This window comes from Symphalangus syndactylus, chromosome 9 (assembly GCF_028878055.3).
Source record: "Symphalangus syndactylus isolate Jambi chromosome 9, NHGRI_mSymSyn1-v2.1_pri, whole genome shotgun sequence".
NCBI lineage: Eukaryota > Metazoa > Chordata > Mammalia > Primates > Hylobatidae > Symphalangus > Symphalangus syndactylus.
In genome coordinates, this window is record NC_072431.2 from 15014538 (window position 1) to 15032399 (window position 17862).

The 17862-nt window shown below is 41.3% G+C and overlaps 1 protein-coding gene across 16 annotated transcripts in view; it reads right to left on the minus strand.

The window, feature by feature from the left end:
• The window catches only part of MIA2 (MIA SH3 domain ER export factor 2), a 125861-nt gene that overhangs the window by 68959 nt on the left and 39040 nt on the right, over nucleotides 1-17862 (minus strand). For 3 of the 16 annotated variants that reach the window (XM_055291467.2, XM_055291464.2, XM_055291461.2), the window contains exons 1-4: nucleotides 15102-15486; nucleotides 4579-4710; nucleotides 2366-2387; nucleotides 2190-2278 (exon numbers count right to left, since the gene is read on the minus strand). In XM_055291467.2, the coding sequence (XP_055147442.1) occupies nucleotides 2190-2278; nucleotides 2366-2387; nucleotides 4579-4710; nucleotides 15102-15164 (306 nt within the window). In that variant the 5' untranslated portion in view covers nucleotides 15165-15486. The other 13 variants (XM_063609280.1, XM_055291458.2, XM_063609281.1 and 10 more) reach the window with 9 other exon arrangements.

The window sequence follows — 17862 nt, forward strand, 5'->3', positions numbered from 1 at the left end:
GGCAGGAGAATCACTTGAACCTGGAAGGCGGAGGTTGTAGTGAGCCCAGATCGCGCTATTGCACTCCACTCCAGCTTGGGCAACAGAGGGAGACTCCGTCTCCAAAAAAAAAAAAACCAAAACAAAACAAAACAAAAATAAGACAGCATAATGTGTAAGTGGAATTAAAAAATAAAATTGTACCAGAGAAAAAGAACTACAAAAAGAGCCACAATAAAACTGCAGAACTGAAAAAGGAAAGAGATGAAATTAAGATCTTAATGGATGGCTTAAAAGATGATTAGACATAAATGAAAACAATTGGTAACATGGAAGTTAAAGAAGAATATGTCTAGACTGAAGTGTGGGCAAACAAAAAGATGGAAACCCCAGAAAAGAACATAAGAGACAGATGAAATATAATAAAAAGTTAAACTACCCATTTTTATAGTCCCAGAAAGAAAGAACAAAAAAGGGCAAAAATAATACGTGGAAAAGTAACAATCAAGAGTGTTTCAAAACTAATAAAAGGTAGAGCACAGTGGCTCACAGCTGTAATCCCAGCACTTTGGGAAGCCAAGGAAGGAGGATCGCTTGAACCCAGGAATTCGAGACCAGCCTGGACAACATGGCAAAACCCCATCTCTACAAGAAATTTTTAAAAATTAGCTGGACTTGGTGGCGCATGCCTGTAGTCCCAGCTACCGAGGAGGCTGAGGCGGGAGGATCACCTGAGTCCAGGAAGTGGAGGTTGAAGTGAGCCAAAATCACACCACTGTACTGCAGCCTGGACAACAGAGAAAGACACTGTCTCAAAAAAAAAAAAAAAAAAAAAAACTAAACTAATAGAAGACATTAAGCCAGATTCTAAAAGCATCATAAACCCCAATAAGGACAAATAGAAAAACACCACACCTAGACAAATCATAGTAACACTGCTGAAAGCCAAAACCAAGAAAAAATGATAAAAATAGCCAGTAGGTTTCTTTTTTTTTTTTTTTTTTTTTTTTTTTTTTTTTTTTGAGAAGGAGTCTCGCTCTGCTGCCCAGGCTGGAGTGCAGTGGCACCATCTCGGCTCACTGCAAGCTCCACCTCCCGGATTCACGCCATTCTCCTGCCTCAGCCTCCCGAGGAGCTGGGACTACAGCTACCCAGCACCATGCCTGGCTAATTTTCTTGTATTTTTAGTAGAGACGGGGTTTCACCATGTTAGCCAGGATAGTCTCAATCTCCTGACCTTGTGATCCTACCGCCTCAGCCTCCCAAACTGCTGGGATTACAAGCATGAGCCACCATGCCCAGCCAGTTTCTTATCTTATACAGTTAAACTACACCTGCCTTAATGCCCTAATGACTTACCAATTCCAATACTACTTACTGAAGAGAAATGAAAATACATGCCCACAAAAAAAACTTGTAGAAGAATGTTCACAGTAACTTTATTCATAATAGCCAAGAACTGTAAATTAACATACCAGATACTAAGACTTGTTATAAAACTACAGGATATAAAAAAGCATGTTATTGGCAAAAAACAAACAAGAAAAAGCCCAACAAAATAGAAGATTTAACAGAAACAGACTCACATATATTCAGTGACTTAAGAAGATGACAGTACAGAACAACAGAGAAAAGATGGTCCTTCCAATAAATGGCATTAACTCAACACGCCCAGGAAAAAAAATGAATCTTCACACACACAAACACCCTCGACTGCCCCGTCACAGATCTGATTTCAAATGTATTAAAGACTATTATGGACTGAATTGTGTCCGCACAAATTCATATGTTGAAGCTCCAACCCCAGTACCTCAGAATGTGATTGTATTTGGAGACAAGGCCTTTGGAGGTGGTGAAAATAAAATAAGGTTGTTAGGGTGGGCCCTAATCCAATCTGACTGGCGTCTTTATAAAAAGAGAACATTTGGATACACAGATACCAGAAATGTGCAAATGCAGAGGATGTGTTTGTGTGCTCGACCTCATCAGTCAGGAAAACTCAAAAGGAAAGCACAAGGAGACACCATTGCACACCTACTACGATGGTTAAAATTAGTAAGACTGGTTAAGTGTTGAATATGAAGAGCAAGAGAACTCTCATACTCTGCAAACAAAGCATTCATAATCTTAAATTTACACAGAAGTACCTACAGTGAGAAGTATAAAGTTCTCTGACTCTAACATGAATATTATTTTCAAAAATATCTTACCTCTTTTTGAACAAGGCTAAATTTTTCAAGTAGTTTACTTTTTTCTTCAATTAGTCCAGAAAGCATTACAGCAAGCTTTTTCTCTCTTCCTAAAAAAGTCAAGTCAATATTACCACGAGTAAATTATTATAAGTTTTTACATCACAACGAGAGTTAAAGCAGAAAAAAGAACTTACCCACATAAAGCCGACTCCTAACCTGAAACAAATTTTTAACAAAAATTACATTAAAACAAATATGTTCTCAAATACATCAATTTATTTAACTTCTACTGCCAACTTAGAAATATGGGTTTCTTATTGCCTTTGTATAAATACAAGCCAAAAGTATTCTGTTTCCAATAAGAAAATAAATGCTTTTTTTTTTTTTTTTTTTGAAGACAGAGCCTTGCTCTGTCTCCCAGGCTGGAGCGCAATGACGCGATCTCAGCTCACTGCAACCTCCACCTCCTGGGTTCAAGCAATTCCTCTGCCTCAGCCTCCTGAGTAGCTGGGATTACAGGTGGTGGCACCATGCCTAGCCAATTTTCATATTTTTAGTAGAGACCGGGTTTCACCATGTTGGCCAGGCTGGTCTGGAACTCCTGACCTCAGGTGATCCACCTGCCTGGGTCCCCCAAAGTGCTGGGATTACAGGCGTGAACCACCACGTCCAGCCTAAATACTACTTATTAAAGACTCCCTATTGAAGATTCACATTGTGAATTAGCATATTAAAGGCTCTGAAATAACTTTAGTCTAAAGATATTTGTTTAATTTCATTTAACCCATTGCTCCCCAAACATATCTGACCCTAAAAAAATAATTTCAAGAAGCCCCTATTATCATATCCCCTGATGCTAATATCCAAAATAAAACACCCTGAGAAATGTCACCATAGGGCCATAGATCTGAACTGACTAAAGAAACGGTAAACCAAACCTTTTTCTTCCTTAACCTCTCTCTCAAATAATGAAGCAGGTGGGAATTCATTTGTAAAAGGATCAGCCTTAGGGCTGAGGTAACACAAACAAGTAGAAAAGAAATGAGGACTTCAATCATCTACAGAATATGGACAGACATAAAAGGGAAAACCTTTAAAAGACAAGATACTCTACAATGAGTGTAGATGAAGAATAGATTTCAGTTCCTCAGATTAAGGAACTCTCAAAAGGTATAGAAAACCATAAAGAAATTGAAAAATAGAAGTTAAGAGATAGGGAGGTCAGAAGTAAAAGGGGCAACAACTGAAAAATAGCAGTCCCAAAAATGCATTAAAAATTTCCCAAAATTAGGCCAGGCGTGGTGATTAATGCCTATAATCCCAGAACTTTCGGAGACCAAGGCAGGCAGATCACTTGAGGCCAGGAGTTCTGAGCAACACAGTGAAACCCGTCTCTACAAAAAAATACAAAAATTAGCCAAGCATGGTAGTGCACGCCTTAGTCCCAGCTGCTCAGGAGGCTGAGGCAGGAGAATTGCTTGAGCAGAGGAAGCAGAGATTGCAGTGAGCCGAGGTCGTGCCACTGCACTCCAGCCCGGGCGACAGGAGTGAAACCCTGTCTCAGATAAAATTTCCCAGAATTAAAAAAAAGATGAAGCTGGGCAGAGTGACATGGACCTGTGTAGTCCCAACTACTCAGAAGGGTGAGAAAGGATTGCTTAAGCCCAGGAGTTTGAGGCCGTAGTGCACTATAATTGCATCTGCGAATAGCAACTGCACTACAGCCTAGGCAACATAGTGAGACCCCATCTCTTTAAATAAATAAATATATATATATATATACACACACATATAAAAGATCTTACATTAAAAGATTCCAGTTGAGCATGGTGGCTCGCACCTGCAATTTCAAGACTTTGGGAGGCTGAGGCAGGAGGACCACTTGAGCCCAGGAGTTTGAGACCAGCCTGAGCAACACGAGACCCTCATCTCTTTATTTTTGAGACAGGGTCTCTCTCTGTCACCCAGGCTGGAGTACAGTGTCGCAATCATGGCTCACTGCAGCCTCGACTTCCCAGGATCACGCAATCCTCCCACCTCAGCCTCCTGAGTAGCCAGGACCACAGACGGGTGTCCTCATGTCCAGCTAATTTTTGTATTTTTTGTAGTGATGGGGTCTCACTGTGTTGCCCAGGCTGGTCACAAACCCCTAAGCTCAAGTGATCTTTCTGCCTTGGCCTCCCAAAGTGCTGGGATTAGAGGTGGGAGCCACAGCACTGGGCCTGACTCTGATTCCCGACCCTCATCTCTTTTTTTTTTAAAAAAAAAAAAAAAAAAAAAAAAAAAAAACCTCTGAATCCCTATGTAGCTTCTAACTTGTTTACTTAAAATAACAAATATGTTTCTCATATTATTCCTTCAGCCCAGTGACAAAATGAACATTCTTAGTATAGCACTGGTTACTTACCGATCTAAAACTTCTCCACAAAAAAAAGAGAACAGCAAAAAATCCAACAACAGCTGCACATATCACCAATTCCCATGGAAAACCATAAGGATTAGAATTTGGTCTCATACCTTCAGGCAGTGCTGCCACAACCTTCAAGATAAAGAAAAGTAAGTTCTTAAAAATGCACTTTTGTTAAAAATATTGATTACAAACATAGGTACAAGTTTATGTGGTCAACACAAAATGGGCTGCCAGACTAACACCAAACAGAAGGTATCAGAGTACATTTTTTTGTCAACTTTCAATCACTATCGCCAAGTAAAGAACAGCAGTATGGTGAAATGCAATTATCTTCAAACTGGAGTTCTACAGAGGTGACTTAAAGCTTCCAAGGATGACAATAAGAGAAGGCCAAGGAAAAAAACTGCGTGAACTGGGGTTCAGGTACTCTTACCCTGATTTCAACCAGTTCAGGTTTTATCTGTAAAGTATAATCAGTTCCCCAATATACAATTTCCCTACAGGAAGAAAAAATCAATTTGCAGCTTTAAAAATAAAAAGTTTGATTCAAAGCCAGCCTGGGCAACAAAGTAAGACCTGTCTCAAAAAATAAAAAAAAGTTTTGAACACCACTGGATAGAGCTTTGGGTTTGGAGTTTGAATGTCTCCACCCTACCTCTGTGAGTCCCTTCTCTTATGTGTAATGAGAATAACGCTGTCTGAACATGCCAGATAGGTGCTCAATAAAGGGTAATTACTTCTATTATCTCCTCCAAAGACCCTGATCTTCTGACCATGGCCTTTCCACATTACTTCTCCCCACAGCAGACCTTCAGCACAACACAGCCTAAGGCTTTTGCTGTTGCTTCTATATTTCACCTTTCTCTGGGTCAGCTCATTACTCATCCTTACCTAATGGGGTTATTCTGCTCTTTGTTACCAGGCCCAAGATATTACTTCATCAAAAAGAAAAGGGGAAAGGTAACGGGAAAAAAAAAAATGCCATTTTAAGAACAATCTGAAGTATGATCGGGTTTGATTCTTTTCAGGCTTTAACCCAAAACCTCTACAGCAAATCTTCCTTGTAGGCCCTTTCTGCCTATAAGAACAGTGTTTAACAGTTATTTTCCTCTCCAAAATCTTTTATAACTCTAATCCAAATATGTACTCCTTCCAAGGTACTATCTATACTTCATTAACCTGTACCAAACGAACCTGATTACACTTCTAAAAAATATCCCTTTACCCTGATCTCTGCTTCTGCCTCTCCCTACATTACCCTAGGTACCAGTTCACAGAAATCTAATATCATTACAGGCAATTAATGATAAAAAAAAATACTTATTTTTGCCACTGGGGAAAAAAGGCATTCAATACACAATACCAGGGAGAAAAGTTTTCTGCACAGTTTACACATTTTCTAAGCATCTTACTTTTAGCTAACGTATTCAACACATAAGATGCACACTACCTCAAAAACTGTGTAATCAATATGACCTATGATACTCTACTCTAAAAGGCAATTCCAAAAGCATCTCTCAGATCAAATACGTAAGTATCTTTAGTACAATAATATTTCTTAGATTCAATCACATTTTATCAGCTCTTCTCTTCTAAAAGGATATGGTAAATTCTAGTTTAAAGCACTGAGCTAGGGCCGGGCACAGTGGCTCATGCCAGCACTTTGGGAGGCCAATGTAGGCGGATCACATGAGGCCAGGAGTTTGAGACCAGCCTGGCCAACATGGCAAAACCCTGTCTCTACTAAAAATACAAAAATTAGCCAGGCATGGTGGCAGGCACCTGTAGTTCCAGCTACTAGAAAGGCTGAGGTGGGACAATCACCTGAACCTGGGAGGCAAAGGCTGCAGACCGCACCACTGCACTCAAGCCTGGGTGACAAAACAAGACTCTGGACTCTGTCACAAAGGAAAAAAAAAAAAAAGGATTAAGGAAACACAGAAATTAAGGAATAATTTTAAAAAAAAAAACTTTTTTTTTGTTTTTGAAGACGGAGTCTCACTCTGTTGCCGAGGCTGGAGTACAGTGGCACTGTGTAGGCTCACTGCAACCTCCGTCTCCTGGGTTCAAGCAATTCTCCTGCCTCAGCCTCCTGAGTAGCTGGGATTATAGCTGCCCACCACCATGCCCGGCTAGTTTTTATATTTTTAGTAGAGACAGGGTTTCACCACGTTGGCCAGGCTGGTCTCGAACTCCTGACCTCAGGTGATCCACCTGCCTTGGCCTCCCAAAGTGCTGGGACTACAAAAAGAAAAAAAACTTTAAAAAAATAAAATAAAATAAAGCCTTGGGCTGGTTAGATCTGGTAGACTGGAGAAAAGCAAAGAATCTGAGTCTTGGCCAGGCACGGTGGCTCAGGCCTGTAATCCCAGCACTTTAGGAGGCCAAGGTGGGAGGATCACTTGAGGTCAGGAGTTTGAGACCAGTCTGGCCAACATGGTGAAACTCCATCTCTATCAAAAATACAAAAATTAGCTGGGCATGGTGGCGTGAGCCTGTAATCCCAGCTACTCGGGAGGCTGAGATACAAGAATTGCCTGAACCCAGGAGGAGGCTACAGTGAGCTAAGATCACGCCACTGCACTCCAGACTGGGTGACAGAGCAAGACTCCATCTCAAAAAAAAAAAAAGAAAAAAGAAAAAAGAAAACTGAGTTCTAAAGGATTCATCTCAAATTCATTGCTCTGGTCTAAATTATTCTAGCTTTCTCAAGGAGATTCTTCACTCTTAAATTTTATCTACAACATAACACCCTATCTCACAAAAACACAGAAAGAACAACCAAATTTCTCAAATATCAACAAATATAATACAGAATTACACGTAATCTGATAAACTGGAATTTAAAGGGTGATGGGTAACCCCTCCAAGAATAACCCTCCATAAAATACGGTAGTGATTAATCACAGAACTTAAAATCTATTCCATTTCCAAAACGTGAGTACTAAAAGAGTTCAAGATTAAGCAGCTTTAAAAAAAATCAATTAAGTTGATAAAATATACTAAGAATAAACTAAAATTGTTTTTCATCTAACTTCAAACATGATATATATTAATAACAAAAAGAATGTCAACATGCATACCCTGTGAATACTTGACTACAACACAAAGTTCCACGAAGGTACACCTCTCCAAGATAAAATATTAACACCAATCACTCTCAAACTCTTCCCAAACATAGAGGAGGAAGAAATACTTCCTAACCTATTCTGTGAGGCCGGTATGTACCCTAAAAGCCAGACAAATACATCACACAAGAAAAGAAAATCAAACACCAATATATCTTATGACTACAGATGCAAAAATCCTCAAAAAAATATTGACAAACCAAATCCAGCAACATGTGGGATTTATCCCAGATATGCAAGGTTGGTTTAAAATACAATAATCTTATAAACCATATTAAGAAAATGAAGCGAAAAAAAACACACATGATCATCTCAACAGACACAGAAAAAGCATTTGACTATATCTAGCACCCTTTCATAATCAAAACATTCAACAAAAATTAGCCAAGCATGGTGGCACATGCCTGTAGTCCCAGCTCCTCAGAAGGCCAAGGTGAGAGAATCACCTGAGCCTAGAAAGTCGAGACAGCAGTGAATCATGATCATGCCACTGCACTCCAGCCTGGGCAACAGAGTGAGGCCCTGTCCCAAACAAACAACAACAAAACAAAATATACTCAACAAAGTACGATTTGAGGGAATTTCCTCAACCTGACAAGGAATATCTATGCAAAACCTACAGTTAACAGCATACTTACTGATGAAACAAAAAAAGACAGCTTTTCTCCTAATATCAGGAACAATAATGTCCGCTCTATCAACATGTATTCAACATTGTAATGGAGGTTCTAGCCAGAGCAATTAGGCAAGAAAAATAAATAAAAGGCATCCAGACTGGAAAGGAAGAAGAAAAACTGAAGATGGCATAATGCTATTCTATATATAGAGAAAATCCTAAAGAACCTATAGAAAAGTTATCAGAGCTAGTAAGTTTAGCAAAATCGCAGAATACAAAATCAACATAGAAAAATCAGTTGAATTTCTATGCAATAGCAATGAGCAACCTGAAAATGAAATAAAGAAAACATTTTCATCTATAACAGCACCAAAAAGATTAAGATTATTAGGAATACATTTAACAAAAGAAGTGCACACTGCAACTACAAAATACTGTGGAAAGAAACTAAGGTAAACTTAAATAAATGTAAAGCCAATCCATGTCCATGGGCTGGAAGACTACTTTGTTTGAGACAGGGACTGACTCTGTCGCCCAGGCTGGAGTGCAGTGGTGCGATCTTGGCTCACTGCAGCCTTGCCCTCCCCAGGCTCAGATGATCCTCCCACCTCAGCCTCCCAAGCAGCAGGACTACAGGCACATGCCACCTCGCCCAACTAATTTTTATATTTCTTTTAGAGACAGGATTTTTAGAGTGGCAGGAGGCAGCCAAATGCCTAGGCAGATAGGGGCAGGTCTCTAGTGAAACCCCAACTTCAAGCCAAAGACAGTTTAAAGCTTGAAAGCCAAGCCACAAGGTAAATCCTTGGACCAGACTGAGAACTTGCCTTCTTGTTTGGCACACTTTCCTCTGATTGATCCCCAACTTTCACCTACTTTACATATACCTACCCTTTACTAGTAAGTTTTCTTTTTCTTTTTTTCGAGACGGAGTCTCGCCCTGTCACCCAGAATGGAGTGCAATGGCGCAATCTCAGCTCACAGCAACCTCTGCCTCCTGGGTTCAAGCGACTCTCCTGCCTCAGCCTCCTGAGTAGCTGGGATTACAGACGCATGCCACCATGCTCAGCTAATTTTTTGTATCTTTAGTAGAGACAGGGTTTCACCATGTTGGCCAGGCTGGTCTCAAACTCCTGACCTCGTGATGCACCCCCATCAGCCTCCCAAAGTGCTGGGATTACAGGCATGAGCCACTGCACCCGGCCTCCTAATTAGTTGTCTACATTGTCATGCCTACCTTTGAGTGGTGTCTTTGCTTTAACCTTTTCTGCATACTCACAAACCAATCAGCACGCACTCCCCATTCTGAGTCCATAAAAGGCCCAGACCCAGCCACACAGGGGGACTTTCCCGTCTTCTGGTAGGGGAAACACCCCCTGCATTCCCTCTTTGCTGAGAGCTTTCCTTTCACTTAATAAATTCTACTCCACTCACTCTCTGCGGGCCGCATGCCTAATTCTTCTTGGTTGTGAGACAAGAACTTGGACCTAGCTGAGCTAAGGAGCAGAAAGACCACAACAGTTTCACCAAGTTGCCCGGGCTAGTCTAGAAGTACTGGGCTCAAATGATCTGCTCACCTTGGTCTCCCAAAGTGCTGGGATTATAAGCATGAACCACTGCACCCAGCTTGGAAGACTTAATATTATTAAGAGAGCAATACTCCCTAAACTGATCTACAGATTCAATGCAACCCCTATCAAGATTCCAACTGCCTTTTTTGCAGAAATGGACAAACTGAATCTTAAATTCCTAAAACTGAATTCCTAAAATTTATATAGAAATGCAAGGGACTCCACATAGCCAAAACAAGATTGATAAACAACAAGAATGCTGATAAACAAAAACAACATTGGGGGACTCATACTTCCCTACTGTATCTTACTACAAAGCAACAATAATCAAGACATTGGGTAAAAAAAATGTTTTAAAGATAATGTAGTAATGACATAGGGACAGACACAGACCAATGAAATAGAAATGAGAGTCCAGAAATAAACCCTTAAATTTATGGTAAATTATTTCCAACAGTATTAAGACAAATCAATGAGGAAAAAACAATTCTTTCAAACAAATCATACTAGAATAAGCCAGTAAGTATCCACATGCCAAAGAATGAATCTAGACCCATTCTTCATAACATATATGAAAACAAAATGACTCAAAGTGGATTGAAGAACTTCCTGTAAGAGCTAAAACTCTTAGAAGGAAGCATAACTGTAAATGTTTGTAACCTTGTCTTAAGCAACGGTTTCTTAGCTATGACACCAAAAGCATAAGCAACCAAAGGAAGAAAAGATAAATTAGACTTAATCAAAATTTAGAACGCTTATGCTTCAAAGGACACACCAAGAAAGTGAAAAGAAAATGCATAGAATGAGAGAAAATCATTCTAAATAATTTATCTGGTAAGCATTTAGCACCCTAAATGCATAAAGAATGCTTATAACTCAACAATAAAAAGACAACCCATTTTTTAAATGAGCAAAAGGAAATGAATACACATTTCTCCAAAGAAGATATAAACAATAAGCACATGCTCAACATCATTAGTTACTAGGAAAATACAAATCAAAACAACCACAAGGCCTGGTGTGGTGGCTCACATCTGTAATACCAGCACTCTGGAAGGCTGAGGCAGGAGGATCCCTTGAGGCCAGGAATTTAAGGCAGCAGTGGGCTATGATCACACCACTATGCTCCAGCCTGGGCAACAAAGCAAGACCCCATCTCTTAAAAAGCAAAACAAACAAACAACAACAACAAAAAAAAAAAAAAAACCGAGTGAGGCCGGGCACAATGGCTCACACCTGTAATCCCTGCACTTTGGGAAGACGAGGCGGGTGGATCACAAGGTCAGGAGATCAAGACCATCCTGGCCAACATGGTGAAACCCGTCTCTACTAAAAATACAAAAATTAGCCAGGTGTGCTGGTTAGTGCCTATAGTCCCAGCTACACAGGAGGCTGAGGCAGGAGAATCGCTTGAACCTGGGAGGCGGAGGCTGCAGTGAGCCGAGATCACGCCACTGCACTCCAGCCTGGGTGGCAGAGCAAGACTTGGTCTCAAAAAAAAAAAAAAAAAAAAAAGAGTGAAATACCACTTACTTGTACACCCACAAGGGTGGCAATTAAAAACAAAAGAAAACAGAAAATCACAAGCATTGGAGGGGATGCAGAAAACTGAGATCCTCATAAACTGCTGGTGGGGATGTAAAATGGTGTGACCTCTGGAAAACAATTTGGCAATTCTCAAAAAGTTAAACATATGGTAAATATGACTCAGCAACTCTACCCCAGGTACTTACCCAGGAGAACTAAAAACATATATAAAAACTTACACACAGAGCAGCATTATTCATAACAGCCAAAAAGTATTAATAATCCATATGTCCACCAACTATGACATAAATGTGATACATTCACACAACAGAGTATTTTTTCACCATAAGAAGAAATGAAGGGCCAGGCGAAGTGGCTCACGCCTGTAATCCCAGCATTTTCGGAGGCGGAGGTGGGCAGATCAGTTGAGCCTAGGAGCTCAAGACCAGCCTGGGTAACATGGAGAAACCCTGTCTCTACAAAAAATACAAAAAAAACTAGCCAGGCCTGGTGGCATGTGCTGTGGTCCCACCTATTCAGGAGGCTGAGGTGGGAGGATCACCTGAGCCGAAGAGGTCTAAGCTGCAGTGAGCTGAGATCGTGCCACTGCACTCCCCCATGGGTGACTGGGGTGAGACCCTGTCTCAAAAAAGAAAGAAAAACGAAATGAAGCTCTGTTACATGCTACAACATGGATATGCCTTGAAAACATGCTAAGAAGCCAGACAAAAGGCCACATATAGTATGACTACATGACACATGCAGAATAGACATGTTCACAGAGACAGAAAATAGATTAGTGGTTGTCAAGGGATGAGGGGTGGGAATTAAGACTGCTAATCAGAAAAAACAAACAACCCCATCAAAAAGTGGGCAAAGGACATGAACAGACACTTCTCAAAAGAAGACATTTATGCAGCCAAAAAACACATGAAAAAATGCTCATCATCACTGGCCATCAGAGAAATGCAAATCAAAACCACAGTGACATAACATCTCACACCAGTTAGCATGGCCATCATTAAAAAGTCAGGAAACAACAGGTGCTGGAGAGGATGTGCAGAAATAGGAACACTTTTACACTGTTGGTGGGACTGTAAACTAGTTCAACCATTGTGGAAGTCAGTGTGGCGATTCCTCAGGGATCTAGAACTAGAAATACCATTTGACCTAGCCATCCTATTACTGGGTATATACCCAAAGGACTATAAATCATGCTGCTATAAAGACACCATGCACACGTATGTTTATTGCGGCACTATTCACAATAGCAAAGAGTTGGAACCAACCCAAATGTCCAACAACGATACACTGGATTAAGAAAATGTGGCACATATACACCATGGAATACTATGCAGCCATAAAAAATGATGAGTTCGTGTCCTTTGTAGAGACATGGATGAAACTGGAAAACATCATTTTCAGTAAACTATCGCAAGGACAAAAAACCAAACACCGCATGTTCTCACTCATAGGTGGGAATTGAACAATGAGAACTCATGGACACAGGAAGGGGAACATCACACTCCGGGGACTGTTGTGGGGTGGGGGGAGGGGGGGGGACAGCATTAGGAGATATACCTAATGCTAAATGACGAGTTAATGGGTGCAGCAAAACAACATGGCACATGGATACATATGTAAAAAACCTGCACACTGTGCACATGTACCCTAAAACCTAAAGTGTAATAATAAAAAATAAATAAATAAAAAATAAAAAAATAAAAAAAAAGACTGCTAATCAGTAGAGAGTTTATTTTCTGGGGTAATAAAAATGTTGAACTGTGCTGACAGTTGCATAACATAGTGAATATACCAAAAAAGCACTGAAATGGACATTATAAAAGGATGAATTTTATGTTGTGTGAATATATCTCAATACAAAATAATTTTTAAAAATAAAAAAAAATTTAAAGCAGAACAATGTTGCGCCATCCTAGCCCCCGGGCCAGGGTACTCGCATTTAGCAAAGAAAAAAAAAAAAAAAAAAAAACTGTGAAGATACAACGCACCAGACTAGAGAAAACTGCAAAATCTGGCTGCATTTCTCCATGTCTCTGTAAATTGGCAGTCCTATAAAAACTAAATCTTAATTATTATTGTTTTTAGTGAAGAAAGGGAAATATGCTTCTCTTTCTATAAACCCTACCTCCATGAATAAGTTACCACAGCCAGAAACCTGGGAGTCCTTCTAGATTCCTTCTCTCTCATCCCTCACATGCAATCAATAAAGTCAAACATATTTCAGCTCTTAGAGGCTATTTCTCCACACAGTACCCTCTTTCCTATCCCTACTACTGTCACCTCTCCCTTAATCCCTATTTCAAGTTTTGTTTCCCTGACATCTAATCTACATGCTACTATCAAGAAGAGCTTAAATTTTAAACCAAAAGTCTAACTACGGAAAAGCCTTCAACAGCTCTCCAACACCTACAGCACTTGGAACCTACTTACATCTCCGGCAAGCATCATTGCACATCACTCCCTAAGCCCACTTTACACTCTAAGTAATACAGCTCCTAGTTCCCTGCACACACTGCGCTGTTTCATGCCTCCTCTGCTTAAGTTATTTGCTCAGCCTGGAAAGACTTTCCTAACGCTCAAGAAAATGTAATCTCTCCCACTCCTCAATTTCCCAAGCACTTTGTGTGTATGCTTAGGTAAGCACTTCATCAGTTTCTACTTCGTACTATTTTTTTTTGTCTTCTCTCTCTTAACAGACAACATGATGCTAGTGGCCAAAACTAAGTCTTACTCCATTTAGAATCTCCATAAAGGTACTCTTTTCTTATTAAATACAAACATGCATATGCACTAGACAAACTATGAACTCAAACACCATGGCAACACTACCTTTAATTCACATGACAAGAAAACATAATTGTTACGTGAATTAAATTCATAATTGTTATGTGAATTAAATTAAAAATAATTGCCTCAATAATTAAGTGGTCTTTTTAAAGATTGAATCCAGTTTTTAAAAACACGGCGACATAAATGCTCCTACACATATCAACAAAGATACCTAGAAACACTTAAGGAGAAAAATCTCTACAACCTAATTATAAACTAGACCTGAAAAAAAAAACAAAATTTGAACACTGGGAGTTTACTATCTCTAGACTGTACATTAACAAGACAGAAGCGAAGAACAACCTCACTCACGGTAGAGCATCTCAAAAGGGCATTCTTTACCAAAAAAAAAAAAAAAAAAAAAAAATGCAGAATCAAAATTTCAACTCCCCGCCCAACCTCAGGTGTCCTTTCAAGGTTCAACGAGAAGTTACATCACTAAATGTGACTAATTTAAAGGCGCAGTCCTCAAGTTTCTCACAGTCGAAGGAACCACGTGTCTCTGCTCAAAATAAACAACATAGCGGAGAGACTAATTAGTTTTAGGAATCGGGAAACATTTACATCTTTGCAAACTCCAGCTATGCAAGTGCTTTCTTCATCTTCCCAGAGCCCCAGGTCCTCCTCCATCACACAAAAACCACTCAAGCGCCCTACGAGCCTGACTACTGCCTCGAACACAGGCCGGAGCCGGGCAGCAGACGAGGACTGGCCTCTGGACCTCCGACCACTGCGGCTTAGACCCCAAAGCCGTTCTACTGCTTCCTTCCCCCAGCGGCTCCCGCGACCACTGCGCCACGTAACACTCAGCGCGCCTGGACTCACCCTGCGTAGCTCCTCCAGGACCAGCCCTAAATACGGTTGAGGGGTAGCCCCGGGCTCCTCCATAGCGCCAAGGCTGCTCTCGTGGTCGCCACAGTAACCCCGGCCTGTCGGGGCCACAATAAACGGCAGAGAACACACAGCCTTCGGTCCGGAACCCGAATCCGCACCCGGCAACCGGAGCGGACCACTGCGGAGCCGGCTCCGGGGGGAGCTGGGGGACGGGGGCACCCACAGGCCTCACAGGCCTACGCTGCCCATCCCGACCCTCTTGTTATACTTTACATCCTGAGGCAGCGCAGGTCCGAGCCCGACCCGCACAAGCCTGCGACGTACCCTGTCCTCGCCACCCCACCCCTCGGTTTGGTTTCGGCCGGGCAGCCGCGAGAAGGCGGGGAGGCGCGGACGGCCGCAAACTTCCCCTTCTTCGCGCAAGCTTCGCAGACGTGTCCCGGTCGTTCGCTCTTAAAGGGGCCGGCGCTCTACCTAGCGAAGCCACCCATCCCTGGTAATGGAGAGGCTTGGGACTAGAGGATGAGATTCAGCCTCATACTGTGCGCTGTCGTGTGAGCCGCACAACCCCAAAGACTAGGCTATGTCCCAAGGTCCCCAGCCTCGGGCGGCCGCGGTGGCGGCGGCGGCGAGGCTTCTCTTAGAGGCGTCTCGGCGCAACCCCGCCCCCTCGACCCAGGGGGCCGGCGCCAGGCCCAGCCCCGACACCCAAGGCTCTCCTTCCGCAGCCTCGCTGGAGCCTGCCGTCTGCGCCCTGCAGAAGTCCTGACGGCGGCGTACCCCGGGAGACCCCGGCAGCCCTGAGAAGCCAGCCGCCGCCGTCATTCCAGTCAGAAAAATGGCCTGCGGGGCACGCGCCGGTGCGCTCTGCCAACCATGTCCGGACTTTGGACTTTGGACAGGAAGGCGTCCCGGCTCAGCTGTGGTCTGCTCAGAGTTTAACCCATCCCACGCAAGAGAACCTCGATCGGGTTTCCTCGCTTACCTGAGTCACTTGGGCACTTGTTAGGCCCAGCTGTCTTCAGTTCCATTAGCGCCCAGTTACCCAAATGCTAAATCAAATCCCCGTAGACCTTGGCCTGGCGCGGCGCGTGCTGTTTTCCTCCGAGAAGAGGAGCTAAAAGTAGCACCTTGCCTTCTAAATTTAGGACCCTATTTTTAGGACCGTCGAATAAAGTGCCAAGGGCTGGACTTGTTCGGAGACGGTTTTAGCTGACGTAGGTGTAAAGGATAACCCATCTCATATATATGTCTTCCTTGCCAGATAATCATTCTCATTATATTCTGCCTTCTCACTCAGGTCTTCGGGGAAGCAACTCAAAAGAGCAGATATTTCCTCCTAAACAAATCACCCAAAAGAATTCAATAGATGAACAAAATCTTAAATCCTTGGGAAATTTTCCTGATGTAACCTCTTGTAGCAATGAATTGTTATGCCATTTAAAAAATCAAAAACTGGCCCAAGTTCACAGCAAGTGATTTTTCAGGACCAAAATGCGGCCTAGCTTTTCAGAACTCGGATTGCTATTTCTCTTTTGCCACATCAGCCTGAGGAGTTTCAGGAAATGCTAATATCAGAGTAGCCGAAATTGCTTAGTAATTCTCCATTGTTAAGGTATAAGGTATTACACAACTTTCATACGTGTTAGACAGTGTGTATTAAAATTACATTATGTGAATAGTTTATTAAAGTCAAAACAGAAGCATAATCAAACTTTTATCTTTAGAACTTCACAGACTCCTAGAATAATGTGTACGCCTCAATTGGAACATTGTATTACTCAATAAAAATGCTTCAATGTGTCTGAACATTTTCAGGAGACTCTAGAATCATTTTCAGGTTTTAGAACTTGGAAAAAACAAAAACAAACAAGAAAAAACCTCCCTTTGCCCTCCCTAAGTCACTCTATGTCCCTCTCCAATTTTCAGTAATTACCATTTCAAATATTAAAAATACTCAGAACAGAGGATAAAATGAAAAAAAAAGAAAAATCCAAGTTTCCCCCATAGCAAAAACACAGTAAAGCTTAACAAACTTAGTGCAAAATTCCAAACCTCATTTTTTTTCAGTATGCTTAATAGTTATAAACTCACCTCTTCCTCTGGACTCTTCAATTCCATTTCTTGAAAAGCTCATATTAAAATTTCCTAACATGTAAATAAAGTTCTACCAGGCACCTCATATCCTTGAGAAAGATTTCAGATTCTAATATATCCTGCACTCTTCTGTTTCCACACTGTGATCCTGTTTTGACAATTTGTGTGGTAAAGGGGTGCTACAGGTGGAGTTGTGACTACCAACCCATAACCCAATTTCATGGACCTCACTCGTTGTTAAGTATATATATATACTCACACACATATATACGCACCTATATATGTTTTTTTAAATGTCATACATATTACTACCCTCTTACAATCTATGATTGAAAAGAAAAATCCTGAATTTGATAACTGATAAAAACGAAAATGTTTTATTCTATAGCCTGTTCATATAGAGTACATGACCTCTATCATTTAAAAGATATTCAAAGACTGTCCTCCATAAGTAGACATGGGATTTTTTTGGTCTTATATAGTACCTGTTTTAAAGCAGATGTTAGAACAAATGCTGTTAGTGTTTGTGATAGATACTAGAAAACAACCGAGGACATCGGAAACATGCTAACCAGTAAACTTTGTTCACAACCTAGACAATGATTTCCCCATGAAGGGCCCCATTGCACAGCTGTAAGTACTAGTTACTCCCTTT